At 34.6% G+C, this 16,283-nt stretch overlaps 1 protein-coding gene across 2 annotated transcripts in view; it reads left to right on the plus strand.

The window, feature by feature from the left end:
- ACMSD (aminocarboxymuconate semialdehyde decarboxylase) overlaps positions 1-16,283 on the plus strand; it is a 64,644-nt gene that overhangs the window by 17,125 nt on the left and 31,236 nt on the right. The window contains exons 3-5 of one of the 2 annotated variants that reach the window (XM_074301880.1): positions 8,306-8,402; positions 11,277-11,326; positions 12,528-12,764. In XM_074301880.1, coding sequence (XP_074157981.1) covers positions 8,306-8,402; positions 11,277-11,326; positions 12,528-12,764 — 384 coding nt within the window. Of the gene's footprint in view, positions 1-8,305; positions 8,418-11,276; positions 11,327-12,498; positions 12,765-16,283 lie in introns of both variants that reach the window. The other variant, XM_074301882.1, reaches the window with a different exon arrangement.

Here is a 16,283-nt window from a genome sequence, read left to right on the forward strand (position 1 = left end):
AAATGTTAAGCATTTTTTTTTGTACAGAGCACTATGTTAGAGCTTGAGACATAAAAAAGTTTAAACAAAACACTGTCCCTTCCCCAAAAGCTTTACAGTAACTCATATATGAATAACTATACTACAAAAGAGAATATATTAAATGCTCTAGAGATGCAAATAAAGTGCAATGTCAGATGAAGGTTTGGGTCATTGCTAAAAGGGAGTACAAAGGAAACTTTTATTTATAGGTGGTGTTTGAGCTGGCTTTTAAAGAATGATAGGAATTCAACAGTTACAGAGAAAAGGGAAGGCAGCCTTCGTTTATAGGAAATAATAAAAGCCAAAGCATGAAGGGAAGTTTGGGGAAAGTTTTAATAAAGTGGAGGATATGTGGAAGAGGTTCTCTCAAATAAGGCCAGACCAAGAGGATAAAATTAGGTTGTGGAAAGTCTTAAATGCCAGGCCATTGGAATTTGAATTTAGTTTAATTTATTTAATAGGAAATAAGGATTCATCGAAGGGTAATGATCTAAAACACTTGCATGTAATGGCATCATTTCCCTGATATCATAGTCCTCTTTGAGAATGAAGGACAAACAATAACAACAACATAACTAGTTTTATGTACAAGGAAGATTAAACTAACATTAATGAGGAATGGAATGAACAAATTGGATGTGGGGAGAAGAAAAGGGGACAAGAAGAAGGAACTAAAAGGAATAAGAAAGGGGAAAGTTGAGAATGAATCCAAGGTTTTGAACCTACTTAAAGAGAACAATAATTTTATTTGTTAGAAATTAGGAAGGACAGAAAAGGAACTAGATAGCTTAGCCTTTCCAAGAAAAATTACAAGTACTGTTTTATTCATGAAGAATTTCAGGTAATAACAAGACATCCAAGTGTCCAAAAACTATCCAAAAAGTAGTTAGAGATTTGGGAAAGTCTCCTATGAAGAGAGTCTCAGAAAAGTGACTGATTCCTGAGTTCAGCAATTCTTCTTGTTCAGTCTAATCATCCTAGCAGTTTGCTTTGTGATTAAAGTCAATGAGACAGTGAATTATTAAGAACAATATTATATTTCTGAATAATAAATAAATTAATATCAGATACTTGAATAGAATACTAATTGATTAAGTTCAATTTTGATAACTTTTCATAACATGTTAGAATACAGTGAAACATCAGAATCATCATGTCCATGTTCTATATATTAAAGATGTATATACTAAGGCATGGAGATGAAATTACTTGACCTATTCACATAGCAAATTACTGAAAAACCCAGACTAGAATACAGGTTCCATGACTTCAGGATCCTGATTAGCATTTTCATAACTTTTCTGAAGCAAAATTCATAAAAGGCACAAGAGCAATGAGTCCCCAAGTCAACCTTTAAAGAAAACATCATTTCGTAAAAAAGAAAGACAAAGTACTAAGAGGAAAAAGAGAGGCTAATCCAAATGGAAGATGAAGAAGAAGAGCTCACCTGGGAGTGTGGCAGCCAGGGGAAGAAAGCATATATTGCAGGGCTTCTTAGCATTCTCTGTCATGGACCTCTTTGGAGGTCTAGAAAAACTAAGAATTACTTCTCAGAATGACGTTTTAATTTCTTTTTAAAATCCTAAATTTCAATAGGAGATTATTAAAAATAAAGATGCAACTTTTTCCCTCCAAGTTCAGGTACATTCTGAAATTTAGTCATGGAAGCTATATTGCAGTACTTTCCTATTTTAAAATCTAGTTGGTTTTGTACACTGGAGTATGCTATCAGTATTCACTGCTTCATTCCAATCCAATGTTCTATTATAACTTGTATTTTTTTTGGTTTTGTTTTAGTTCAATATTTTTTGACAACAACCTAGATGAAGGACAAGAGACACAGAATAATACATTTGTCCTGAGATGTTGGTAGTGAAAGAACAAAAAATGCAAAAACCAAAATAAAACAAAACAAAAAAACAAACTCATACTTACTTAAATGCATAGAAGAAAACAAAAAAATATTGTAGGTCATACAAATGGTACAATTTTCTTACTAATTTCTTCAACTTAATATAAATTTGTTTTTTAAAAAGTAAACAGTTCATAGTTTTTTATGCAATCCTCTTTTTTGTCCTTGGTTTATTGAAATGTTGTTGACCAAACTCACAATAAAAATATTTACAATGAAAAGAAATTGTTTAAATAAAATTTATTCAAATAGGTTTGCTTATGGGTTAAAAAATTCACAGGGGAGACATTTCAAGTTAAAAACTAACAAATAAACAAACCAAGGTCCACTCCTGGTTTAGTAAATCAGTGCCACCTTTTTTTAGGTGTTGGTTCATAATTCAATTCATTTGCAATCCCTGATTAATCCAATTGATCAAAGTTCAAAAGAGTTTGGAAACTGAGAATGCCACCAACTGCAGCACAATGGCAGTGTGCCTGCCAGAGGTCTATTTATGGTCATTGATTGACATTTGGTTTTCTTGTCTAAATACATAACATAAATTGGAAATACTCTTTTACACAACTTGTAAGATATATGGATACTAAATCCCAAGAAGAAGCGTCCTCATAGATGTTTTTATAGTGATTTTTACAGCACAAAACAGTAAATTCACAATAAATAGCTGTAGGGCCTTACTATCACACTATTATTACAGTCTCCTACTACTCTGACATTTAAAACTCCTTACAATCTAGCTCCTTTCTATCTTTCCAATCTTCCACTCTGATAAAAAATAAAACAAACAAAATTTTTTTAAATTTAGCATAGTGTTTAAATTTCTAAAAAGAGAAAAGAAAAAATTTACCTTGGAGCACCCCACAATTTGTAATATAATATTATACTAAATAACTTGTTTTAAGACTAAAGGCCCTTAAGGTTAATCAGTCAATAATGATTTAATAAGCACCCACTATTTGCCATGCTCTGTGCTAAACATAGGAGTACAAAGAAAAGCAAAAGGAAATGCCTTCCTTCAAGAAGTTCACAGTCTGAAGGGAGAAACAAAATGCAAACGCTGTGTACTGCATAAATAGAAAGTGATCAGCAGATGGAAACCAATAGAATTTTAAAAGATTGGGAAAGGTGGAATTTTGATTAGCACCAGGAAGCAGAGAAGAGGAAAAAGAACATTCCAGATAAGGGGCACAGTTAAAGAAAATGCTAGGAACTGAAAGAAGTAGTGTCCTGTTAGTGAAACAATAAGGAGATCAGTGTCACTGGATTGGAGTATATGAATGGAGTGTAAGGTACAAGAAAACTAATAAGACTGGAAATAGGATAAGGAGTGTAGTGCTAGGTTATGAAAGGCTTAAATTGAGAATTTTATATTTAATCCTGAAGGTGATAGAGGATTCCTGGAGTTTACTGAACATAAGGGTAACACTATGAAAAAATCATTTTGGTGGCTGAATGGAGGATGAATTGGAGACCATAGAGATTTGCAGCAGGAAGTCCAACCAGCAGACTATTGTAATAGACTAGTTATAAGGACTGAAGGTCCTACACTATCCTACAAGAAATCAGAAGGATCAGAGAGAAAGGAGTTGTCTGGTGAGATTTTGCAAAAATAAACTCAATAAGCCTTGGAACCAGATTGGATATGTCAGAAATGGGATGGTGAGTGAAGAGTGAAGGATGACATCTAAGTTGTGAGCATGAAAGACTGGGAAGATGGTGGTGCCCTGAAAAAGCCAATAAGGAAACTTGGAAGGGATCAGTGTTTGAGGTGCACTTGGTTTCTTTCTCTTTGACTTAAGGGAGGTTATTTTAGATGAAAAACTGAATTCTGCCAGGATTGCTGCAAACTGACAGGGGAAATTCCTAACACCAAGGCCAAGGCTGAGCTGTCTGCCTAAATTTACCTTTATTATCTCTGGTTCACCCCAGCCTCTTTGTGACTGAGGGAAATTAAATTTACTGGAGATATTTGGAGAACAAGACAGAAAATTATATTATAGTGTCTGTGGATAGATAAGGAGAAGTTAAGAAAAGAGTTGACCTTTTTCTTGAGATTTCCATAAGCCTGGATCATCTAACCTGAAATATTTCTAAATCCAATGACTCCTAGATAGTTAGTTCTCTTCTTTTCATAGCCTAGTCCTACTTTTATGCCTCTTCTGAAATATCTTCTTCCTTTCACTCAAAGTGAAAGGTGTGACCCAGTCTCTAATGCTATAGTTTTGATTGAGTCAAGATCTACAGATCCTATTCACAGTCAGTTGTGATTGATTCAATCAAAAAGGTATTTCAGTCTGGACAAGTCACTGAGCTTAATGGCATTCCAACCCTAACTTTAATACCAGTTTTTTGGGTTTTTTTTTTAACATATTACTCTTCTCCCATGTATTCTATAGTTCCACCATACTGGTTTATTTAGTGATCCTCACACAGATTGTAGCTCTGTGTTTTTGCTCTGACTGCTGTACCTCTTGCCTGGAAGTCTCTACCATTTCCACCTCTTAGAATCTCTTTTTTCTTCAAGAATTCTCTTCAATGCCACTTTAATTTCCATCCACTTTGTCTATATTTTTTAGATACCTTCTTTATGTAAATACTGTCTCCCCCATTAGAATATAAACTCTTTATAGACAAGGATTACTTTTTTCTTTTTTCTCCATATGTTCAACATTTAGCACAACACCTCCCTGCACATAGCAAGCTCTTAATAAATGCTTTTTATTATTACATATTATTAAAAATACTGTTGATTGTCTGATTGATTCACAATAGCTCAAATGTCAATTTATTAGGCCTTCCTATTCCCCCCCTTGCTTGACTGTTTGTCTTCCCTGAAATGACCTTATATTTACATTGTTTATATGTAACTGTTGCCTCTTTCCCATAGAATTCAAGCCTCTTGAGGGTAGAGAATGTTTCATTTTTGTCTTTGTATCCTTAGTACTTACTACAGTATCTAGTATATACTAAATATTTAGTATTTAAAATGCTTGTTGATTAATTGATTGACAAATCACTCCTCTCCCAACTCTGAAATTCTGTTACTAATTCTGTGAGAGAAGCACAGATTCCTTCCAGCTTTAACATTCCTTGGACACATACAGTAATAAAAATTGATTTCCATATGAATATTTTTTTCTTCTGGAGGAATAACTTTTAAGTACTTTTTTATGCTGATCAGCATTCTAATACTTAGTAGGGGGAAGGACTATGTGACAAATGAAATACACTTCCCAGATTGTTTTCCTTAATACCATCTCTTGGTTTTACCTCCTTTCTTCCTCCACCTAAAAAAGGCTTTTTAACTCACTCAACCCTTTACAACTGAAATGGGCATTCGGAGATGTAAATAATTATGTTTGTTCTCTCTGACATGATTTCACAAATCACTTGCTCAATGAATCTAAAGAATTATTGATCAAACATTGTTTTGGAACCTATGATTTAATTTTAAAAACCTGAATTAACTTTTTGTGTGAAATGTAACCTGAGCTTTAGATGAAGGTATTGGGATAGCTCAAATACATAGAGAAGGAAAAAGCAAAAAGCTTTAGTTCAAATTGGTATGGATAGGGTTTAAGATTCAGCCTTGGAAGGGGAAGACACAGAAGAGGGGAGGGAAGGAAAACAGCCAACCAAAATATAGTGTTGTTTTTTTACCTGCTCACACCCACTTTACTCTCCCAATAGGGATTCAAAGGTCATTCTCGAGTCATTGAGGTGTACCAAAAATAATTTTCCAAAAGGCACTATGCCCAGAAAGAAAAGGGAAATGTAAAAATATGCTAGCCCTACTAACTCCCAGTGTAACCTTAGGAAAGAATCTTTACTATGAGAAGACCAGAGAGGACACACAAGTTAGAAAGACCTGGATCAAATCCTATTTCCTATATTTTTGTATTGATATTTCCCTGAGAAAGTTACTTAATCCCTCTATGTGCCTTGATGTTTTCTCATCTGTAAAATGAGGGAGTTAGACTCAACAGACTATAAGGTCCCTTACCATTCTAAATCTTCATTCCTATTGTTGAGGTTCAGAAGGGACCCAAAAAGGTTAGGGGTCCCAGACCAGTGTCATAAGGTGTCTCAAAAGAATTTCCAGGCTTGAACTCATGTCCATATTTATTGTAATTGTTAACACCAGTTGAAGTGGGCTGATTTCCAAAAGAATTTAGCAAAGAATCAAGAGAAAGGAGATAGATTTATAGGACAGAATTGGAATAGAGCTTCATGTTGCTATTTGTTAATTTTATGGCTTATAAGTAATTTTGAGGGATGGCCTATTCACTATGGTCTCAGGAACTTGGTTATCACTGGCCAGTAACAGATTTTCAATCTGACAGCCAGTAATGTCTGTAGGACTATTTTAAGGCCAGAAGACTTTGAAATCATTGACAGAGATTGTTAGAACAATAGTATTTTAAGATCAGAAGGCCTCATGATCACTAATATATCTTCCCTAAAATCTAAGGGAAGAAATATTATTTTCCTATACCAAAGGACTTTTACAATCATTGACAGACAGATTGCCAGAACAATTGCCCTCCAAATTTGGGGGAGGGGTGGGGACCTTAGGATCACAGATTCCAAAGCCAGAAGATTCTAGAATCTTAAAGCAGGAGCACTCTAAGGTCAGGGGACCTTAAAATTATTGCTATTTTTCCCCTAGAAGCTATACCATATCACTATGATTTGTCTCGTTCTTATTTTCCTCAAGTATAAAATAAAAGGCTTGGACTGCATAGTATGAAGTATTTCCCAGCTCCAAAATGATCCATTCATACTTAATTTTTTCCTATGACAAAGTTAACATTTGCAAAAATAACAATAATAATAATAATGGCTTGCCTGCATACCTTTTGATCCATCAGTGTCTTTACTAGGTCTCTATCCCAAAGGGATCATAAAAGAAGGAAAAGGACCCACATATGCAAAAATGTTTGTAGCATTTCTTTTTGTGGTGGCAAAGAATTGGAAAATGAGTAAATGCCCATCAATTGGGGAATGACTGAATAAGTTATGGCATACGAATGTTATGGAATATTATTATTCTATGAGAAATGAGCAAACTGATTTCAGAAAAGCCTAGAAACACTTACAGTGAAGTGAGCAGAAGCAGGAGAACATTGTGCACAGCAATAACAAGATTATGTGGTGATCAACTGTGATGGACTTGATCTTTTCAACAATGAGATGATTCAAGGCAATTCCAACATGTTTGTGATGTAAAAAGCCATCCATATCCAGAGAGAAAACTATAGAGACTAAATGTAGATGGAAGCATAGTATTTTCACCTCCATTTTTTGTTTGTTGGCTAATTTTTTTCTTTCTCATAGTTTTTTTCCCTTTTGATATGATTTTTCTTGCATAAAATGACAAATATGGAAATATATTTAAAAGAATTGCACATATTTAATCTATATCAGATTGCTCGCTGTCTAGGGAAGGGGGGAGAGGGAGAAAAATTTGGAACACAAAGTTTTGCAAAAGTGAATATTGAAAACTATTTTTGCATGTATTTGGAAAGATACTATTTTAAAAAAAGAAAATAATAATAATAATAGCTAGATTTATATAGCACTCTATACCCAGCACTTTATCCATTGCATTACCCACCTGCCCCTAAAAAGGGAAGAGTTGCTTGGCATCATGGATAGAGCCCTGATTGGAAGGAAGAAGTTTTGAATTCAAATTCTGCCTCAGATGCTTATTAGCCATATGACCTTGAATAAGTCATTTTTATCTACCTCAGTTTCCTCATTTGCAAAATGGGGATAATAATAATAATAATAATAATAATAATAACTATTTCTTAGGATTGCTTTAAGAATATGATGGGATAATATTTGTAGAGAATTTTGCAAAACTCAAAAAAATTTATATAAATACTAGCGATTATTCTTCTGAATTCTGTGTATGATCTTGAACAAGTATTAGCTCCTCAATACTTCAGTTTCTTCTCTTAAAAAAAAAATGTGATGGTTAAACTAGATATCCTCTAAAGTCCCTTTCAACTTTAATTTGATGATCCTCTGATTAGTCATACTTTGTTATAGAAATAAAGGGAAGCTTACTAAACCCCTTGAAAATTAACTTTAGCCCTCTTGCCACCTGGCTTTAATCAAATAAGTTATTTGTCCCAAACTTAACCATAGAATTTAAAAGCATATGTCCAGTTTCAAGCAACTATGTAGGCAGGAAACTTTCAACAAGAAAACATATTTCGGTTTCTAAGAGGAAATAAAACTGAAGGCTTAAAAAAAATCTGTAATTTTTAAGGGGAAAATCCTTCCAAAATACTTAAAGCTATACTCTTTTTTATTCCAAAGTCAGCTACCTTGGTTTAATTCTCTTGAATTTTATCATTCTAGGGAGAAGCCAAAATGATGAAAGATGGAAGGCTCTTTCGAATTGTCCAAGAAAACTGCTGGGATCCAGTAGTTCGCATTAGAGAAATGGATAAAACAGGTAGGCTATTATTTTGTGATGATTACAGCTATCCTCTAGAAGTTTATTTATTGAGATAGCATATAACAATACTAATAGTTTTGGATTTTGAGGAGCAGAGATTTGGCCAGGATAACTGCAAGATTACTATATAGACATACTCTGGATAAGCATTTATTAAGTACCTATTATACTTCAGGCAATCCCCTTTGGAAAAGGGGATTTAAAGACATAAATGAAACAAACTATATCCTGGAGAAGATTAATACAGGAAAGGTACACAAAAATATGTACATCTTCCATCCTTTATTCCCATTCCAAATCCCTGTTTTGGCCTAATTCAGTAAAGTAAGACTGCAGATAGTCTTGAGATTAGAAAGATCTGAAAGATGTGAATTCAAATCCAGTATAATTCTGGACAAATCAAAATCAATAAGTTTTAGTTTCCTCATTTGTAAAGCAGAAATAATAGCATCTCCTTATAGGGTTATTGTAACAATAAAATGAGATAGCATATGTAACAATTTGTAAAACTTAAAGAACTATATAAATGATGTCTGTTTTTATTATTGTCATCAAATAACTGAACTCAAGCCAAAAATATTAACTAAAGGGAAATGCAGGGATTGTGGCCTCATATTGTTGAAGACAACAGGAGCTGGATGTTCCTATCTAGGCTGAGCAAACACCAGAATAGCTTTGACTGTACTACCTGTGAGTATGTAAGACAGGCCTGAACACAGGGCTGGTAGGACTCCTTTGGATTCCAAGCTGTACTCAATTATATACATCAATCACTCTGGCTGTCTCTAGCTCTATGTTCCACCTTCCTCTGTAGGGAGGTCTATATCAAATGATAAGATTGCAAACTCCCAGTTTCTATTAGGCTTTCAGAATTACAAGGCACTTTGAGGAGGTGATCTCCCCAGGCCCTTTTTGTGCCAACATAATTGCAGAAAAACAGTGAACAGCAGTTCTTAGTCCTTAGTAATGACTTCTGGAAAAGGGGGTTTAGAAGTCTACATAAAAAAGAAAAAACAAAGCCCTTCCCCAGGAAATGAGAAGTAAGATTTAATCTCAAATGGGACTACTTCAAATCTCTTCCTCTCCAAGGGGAAAACTCAGGAAGACAGCTCAGAGTAATTGGTGTTATAAACCAGTTGTTTATGTAACTTAAGTTTAAAATGTGCTTCTTAATCTTCTTCCTCTGCCTCCCCTTTCCATTTCTATGTAATTTCATTACTCTATGTTCCTTTGTCCTTGGGGCAAGGAGATAAAATGGTAAGCTCTAAGGGAAAAAGTTGCAAATCTGTCTATCATTTTCAGGGGAAGAAAAGTTTAATTAGTGCTCTCAGGATCATTCTATCACCTGCCCCAAAGCAAAGCTAAAAAAGAGTGGAATAAGAAGGGGCCTGTTATTGGTGCCTGAATTAGGACCAGAGAACAGTATCAGTTATGGTAAACCTATGCAAGTCCTATGGGAGATGAGGAGGGAGTCGGAAGGACAGGACAGCAGAAAGGAAGCAACAGGTTTATCACCTAACAGACCCAAATGAAGTTAGGGTGTTTCACCTGGTATATGACCTGGGAGAGGAAGAAGTCTGTGTTGGTACAATATATGCTAAAGATCTAGCATTTGGGAGTAGGGGGAGGATTTGCGCCAGGAGAGAAAAAAGCAGTCTCCTCTTCCAAATCCAGTACCCTTTTCACTAGCCTAACAAAAAAATCAGTAATGATAGTGATTGGTGAACAACCCTAGACACAATACTTGCTGCCTGTATTGACTGTTTCCAGGAATCTGAGTAGAGAATAATGCTAATTCATTTCATTAGTTAAGAGTGAGGATCTCCCTGTCCATCACCAGGCTTGAATCAGTGTGAGACATGGAGGTTGTATCTGGCATATCACTATAGGATGGGATTGAACACAAACTGGAAGTGATGATCACTCATCAGGATTGGTTTTACAAACTTTCCATGAGCTCGATTGTGAGTGTTTAGAAGAGTTCCCCTAAATCCCAATATAAAAACATCTAGAGTTATGTGGAAGTAGGAAAAAGGAGAAACTAGAACTGTAATCAAAGAGTAAATCTTTTCCTTGGGGTGTCAAAATTTAGAAGTCATAAAATTTTAAATTAATGAGTTTTAAGATTTGTGTAAGAGAGTGGAATCAAGATAATGGAGTAGAGAAAACATTCAGACCAATAGAACAATAAAGTGAACATGCAATTAAATTTTTTTTAATTCTCAATTAAATACCAAAATGGAAATCCTGAAAATCAAAGGAGAGATTAATAAAATTGAAAGTTAAAAAAAAAATAAACTAACAAAATTAGAAGCTAGTTTTATAGAGGGAAAGCAAAATATAAAAACCATTGGTTAATTTGATTAAAATTTGTAAGGTTATTTACATTTTGATGATATCCACATTCCTTCAGCAACATAATACCTAGTCAGAAACAGAATAATAATTTAAAATTGGAAACTAGTAGGAAGCACATATCTTCCTGCCCTGGCTAACCACCAGGTGAACTCCTTCCTACCAACTCTACACCATTTGCTTCCCTCTCTTGAATTTTGAATGTTTTTCCCCACCAAAAGGCTTAACATTTGTTTGGGCTCCCCATTGGAAACCAGTAGCCCCAGATTCTGTATTTTTCCCACAAGGTAGTAACCTGAAGTCTCTTGTATCCTAATTCTCACCCATCCCCAAGTTTGTATTGAGTAAAATTTTAAATTATAGATTTGAAGTGGGAGCTTTCATTCTATTCAACCAAGGTGCAAAGATTGCTAGTGATGATTATAGGAGGAATTCAAAGGGAGATAAGACTTTGGGAAATGAATGACATATGAAGAAATACAAAGAGCTGACATTTTCTTTGCTTTTCTTGATTAGGAGTAACTGTCCAAGCTCTTTCTACAGTCCCTGTTATGTTTAGCTACTGGGTAAGTATGAAACTGAACTGTCCATTTAAACAATCTCTTCAAAACATACAAATCTCTTCCCACAACCATCCTTCCCTCCATCGACCCTCTCCCTTGCTTCTCTATACACAGAACAAGGAGTAGAATGAGCAACATTTCAAAAGCAAGCAATTTTTGACATGGTTGCCCTTCCCTCTCCCTTTTCATCAAAACTTATCCATTTTGAGGCAGCTAGATGGTGAAATTGAGAAGATCTGAGTTCAAATCCAGCCTCAGACATTTCCCCCATCCCAGTAGCCACAAAAACAAAAACAAAAACAAAAAAGCTTATCCATCCCAGGTCTCAGTTCAGAGATCCTTTTTTAGTGATTATTTAGCATTTCCAATGCTAATATATTTAACAATTATTTTACATTTAAAAGTAAAATACATTTTACTTTCATTTTGAAAGTAAAATTTGAAAGGGAAAGCTCCTGGAACCAAGAAGTTTAAATAAAAAGAAATACAGTCTAATATCAAGAATTTTAGAAACTATTAATGAATTAATTCATGAATGAAAAAGCATTAAATAATTGCTATATCTCAAATACTATTCTAAGCACTAAGGATATAAATAGGAAAAAAATTGAAATAATAGTACTTGCTCTCCAGGAGTTCACACTTTAATTGGGGGAGGCAACTCATAAAAGAAAATTCTGCTTCAGAGCAAATGAAAAAGGCCCAAAGTCCCAAGAGTATTTCCATGAGGTAAATATCAAAACTTCCTCAGGATCCATAAGTAGGATAGATCATAATGCTGGTAGACTAGATGAGATATTTCCATTGGATTAAACAAAAATTTATCAAGTTTCCACTATAGAATAAGAAGCAATTTGGAATAATGTTTAGAGGGCCATTCATGGACTCAGGAAGATCTGAGTTCAAATTCTACTTCTGACACATTGTAGTTTTTGGTGAATTCACCTAATATCTCAGTGCTGCAGACACTGGTCTAAAACATTAACTTTCAGACAAGTTAATTTGGTGGAAGTAACTTCCATATTAGAAGATCTTACAATGAGCAACTATTTGTAAAGTGCTTAGCACAGTGTCTGGCATATAGTGGGTATAAATGCTTACTCCTTCTCTTACTCCTGCACCCTAATGAAATCACATGTCTAGGGCTATAGATGGATAGGGAGATACTCAGTCAGTTCATTCATCCCTTTTTATTTCTTATCAGGCCAAACCTCATGATACCTTAGACCTGTGCCAGATTTTAAATAACGACTTAGCTACAACTGTTGCAAAGTACCCAAAGAGGTTTGTTGGCTTGGGAACATTGCCAATGCAAGCTCCAGATCTGGCAGTGAAAGAGATGCATCGGTGTGTGAAGGAGCTGGGTTTTCCTGGAATACAGATTGGATCCCACATCAATGAATGGGACCTGAACTCCAAGGAGCTCTTCCCTGTCTATGCTGTAAGTCACTGAGGTCAAATAGAAATAGATCTCTAAGCCCTCACATTGTCCCAGAACATCACAAATTGATATTATCTATGTTTATTTAAACATTTTCCAATTGCATTTTAATCTGGGTCAGCTGTGCTCTGGATTTTTTTTGCACATGATTGCAGCCTTCAGAAGAAGGTTTGATAGCTCTGCTGTATGCAATATTCTCCCTCAGTTGTAGATTCTCGACTTGTCTAAGAGTTGGCGTTAGTATATCTGAGGATACTTAGATGTCATTAAGTCAAATCCCCTCAATTTATAGAGGGAGGAAACTGAAGCTCAGAAATCTGGCAATCCCATACTGCCCATGTGAGAGGTACAGGAGTGATCCACTCTGTGAATCTTTTCCCTCTCTATCACTCAGTAAAACTCCTGATATGTTTACAAGGTGAACTTGACTTAAAATGAACACCTAAGGTAGACTTGAAAGAACAGAGAAGGCGAGGAGAGGTAGCACAGAAATAATAACACATAGCCTGAGGGTGGTAGGGAGAAGGCATTATTTCCAGAAATCCACTCCAATCCCCATAGACTTTAAGGGCAATTTATGTGCTCAGGAGAACCTGAGATCTTTTTGGTTTGTTTTTGGTTTTTTTTTTTTTTTTTTTTTAATTTTCTTCTTCCCTAAGTACTTCCCTGAGCACAGTTGAGTGGTATGCCCAGAAGCAGAGAGACTTTTAAATGCACACTTTTCCTAAATCCTGTATTAAATAAAGGCAGAATCTCCCTCAAGCAAATAGAATGTATTCCCACCCAATCTGGGCTTGTAACATACTTATAATGCAATTCTAGCAGATGGGGAGGATCTCTTACTCTGCTCTAATGCCTGTTATACCAGTATTCTCTTCACTTTTCTGTCTGTTTCCTCATCTGAAAAATGAAGGAGGAGGGGTGGGCTCAATGGCGCCTAAAATCCATTCCAGTTCTAAATCTATGATCTTATGGTTAATTATAGCAAGGAACTTTGAAGGTCTTAAGTCAAATTTGAGTCCACAAGTACTATCATGTCATCCCTTTAATAGTGCTCTGAAAATTGTAAACCCTTAATTTATTTTAAAATTTTGAAATCTTTCAGTCTTTAAAACTACCTTATTAAAATATAAATATACTTCTCATTAACAGTTCAATTATTAGTTAACATCTTAGTTATAATTTAATATCTTAATCTGAATACCACTTTAGTAAAAATTTGACACAGGATTAAACCAGACCAGTTAAAGGAATGCAATGTTTGAGTATGATTTGTGTATCAATTTCATAATTTTATCTAGTAAAGCTGCCTGACTTTGGTGAATAGAGCACTGAAATTCTAGCCAGTAAGACCTGAGTTCAAATTATACTTCAGACCCCTACAAACCATATGACTCTGAGCAAATCACTTAACTTTTCTCAGCCTCAATCGCCTCACTTGTGTAATAGATAATATTCACAGTTATTCAGAGTTAAAAGGACCAATAGATGTATGTAAATGTTTGCTTTACAAACTTTATTCCATTTTCAGAAGTTACTTTCTTGTCTTTTCATAATCTTCTCTAATCCTCTTTCCCCTCTTTCTTTTTTCCTTTTCTCTTTTTCTTTGTCTCAGTGAGCACTAGAGAAACTGACATTCACATAGGCAGGCAGACACATATATTAACTTACAGAAAAAGACTTTACTTTCTTAGTTATCTAATATGTCAAGAGAAAGGAATGTCATAAATCTCTCATTAGTTCCAGAAAGTTCATCAACTATGTGATTTTTCTTCATTTAAACCAAAATTTTCCTAAAACACCAATCCTAAAAAGCTATTTCATGTTCAAGTGCAATGTTTTTAAATTTTATTTACTACTATTACAACTGTATAATTTTAAACCATTTTCATTACAAGCACACAGTATCACAGAATCACAGTATTAGAAAGTCACAGAAATCATCTGACCTACCATAACTGACTTCTTTATCATTAATTCTTGCTTTATTTCTACTGTTCACATCAGAAGGCAAAAAAAAAAATAATCATCCTCAGGTCATGGAGTTCAGAAGAGCTTTGTGAGATTTTTATTAGCCATATCTGGGGTTATTTGATGATTTTTTTGAAGAACTAGGTCAGAGATGTGTGTTTGCCCACCTATTTCACTGTAAATTTCTACATTGCAAAGAAGGTGGTTTTTTTTTCACTCCTGTGGTCCAAGTTGGGCTTCATTTACTCAAAATAGATTTTGCAATATTTTCATGTGTATGGTGCCTGCCTATTTTGGTGTGTGTGTAACTGATAGAACACCAATAATCCAGGATGGCCTATATTTTTCCACATCATTAAGCAGAGAAATTTTCATCTCACTATATATGACTACTCACTCAAGAATTTTAATAATAATAAGCATTTATATAGCTCTTTAAGATTTGCAAAGCAGATAAATTATTTTGTTTGATCCTCATAATCCTGTGGGGTAGATACTATTACTATTCCCATTCTACAGATGAGGAAACTGAAGCTGAAAGAAAATGACTTACAAGTAAGGGTAGAAAGTAAGATTCAAACTCTGATTTTCCTGACTCCAACTCTAACATTCTATCTCCTTCACCCTTTAGCTTTCTTCTTGTCAATATGTGATACTTCTATTGCTGATATATTATTTCTGCAAAGGTCATTCAAAATGCAGCTACCTTGCAACCTGTACTTTAACTTGGTATTAAACAGACTTTAGAGGAAATTTGACTAGTTTTTCTAATACTCTTTTCAAATGAATAGGCATCCTAAATTCCAAGCAATTAACTACAAATCAAACTTGGAATCAACCCTTTCCTAGGTGGGGATTGCTTCTTTACAGTATGTAATATAGTGACTAGTTTCCTACTAGTTGTCTCTGCTCTGTTTTACCTGTATAACCCTGGGCAAACGATTTAATCTCTGGAGGTCTTTATTTCTTCTTTTATAAAATGAGTTTATTGAACTAGATGATTCTAAAAAAATCTTCTAATTCTAATTCTGTGAGACCATTGCCATCTGGATATCTTTGTTCCAACACCTGAACCTTAGAGATCAAGGTCTTCCTATCTAGTTCCTCAAATCTATTCTTTTTCTGAGCTACTTTTTTCCCTCAACCAAGTTTAATTGGTTTAATTACTCTCTCCTCATTTCTCAAGGAATATTTCTTTTTCTAATCTAAACCTCTTTTGAACTAAAACCCTTTTCTCTTTTTTCTTTGTGACCTGTGTGTTCCATTCAGACACTTGGGTTCCTTCTTAATCTTTCTATTTTCTAAACCTAGAATCATTTGGGGCTCCCTAGAGATACTTTGGAGAGGAGCTCTAGGGAAATCTCTTATTCATTCATTAACTATTTGCAGATAAACATGAATCATCAGCCTGATTACTCTAAGGATATTTAAGGTGGATGAAAAAAGGAAGATGATTCATTACAGTTTGTAAATGTAATTAACAAAAGATAATACTTCAGGATCATGGGTTGTAAAGAGATGAAAAGGACCTTAGGGACCTCATTCAAT

This window comes from Sminthopsis crassicaudata, chromosome 3 (genome assembly GCF_048593235.1).
Source record: "Sminthopsis crassicaudata isolate SCR6 chromosome 3, ASM4859323v1, whole genome shotgun sequence".
Taxonomy (NCBI): Eukaryota; Metazoa; Chordata; class Mammalia; order Dasyuromorphia; family Dasyuridae; genus Sminthopsis; species Sminthopsis crassicaudata.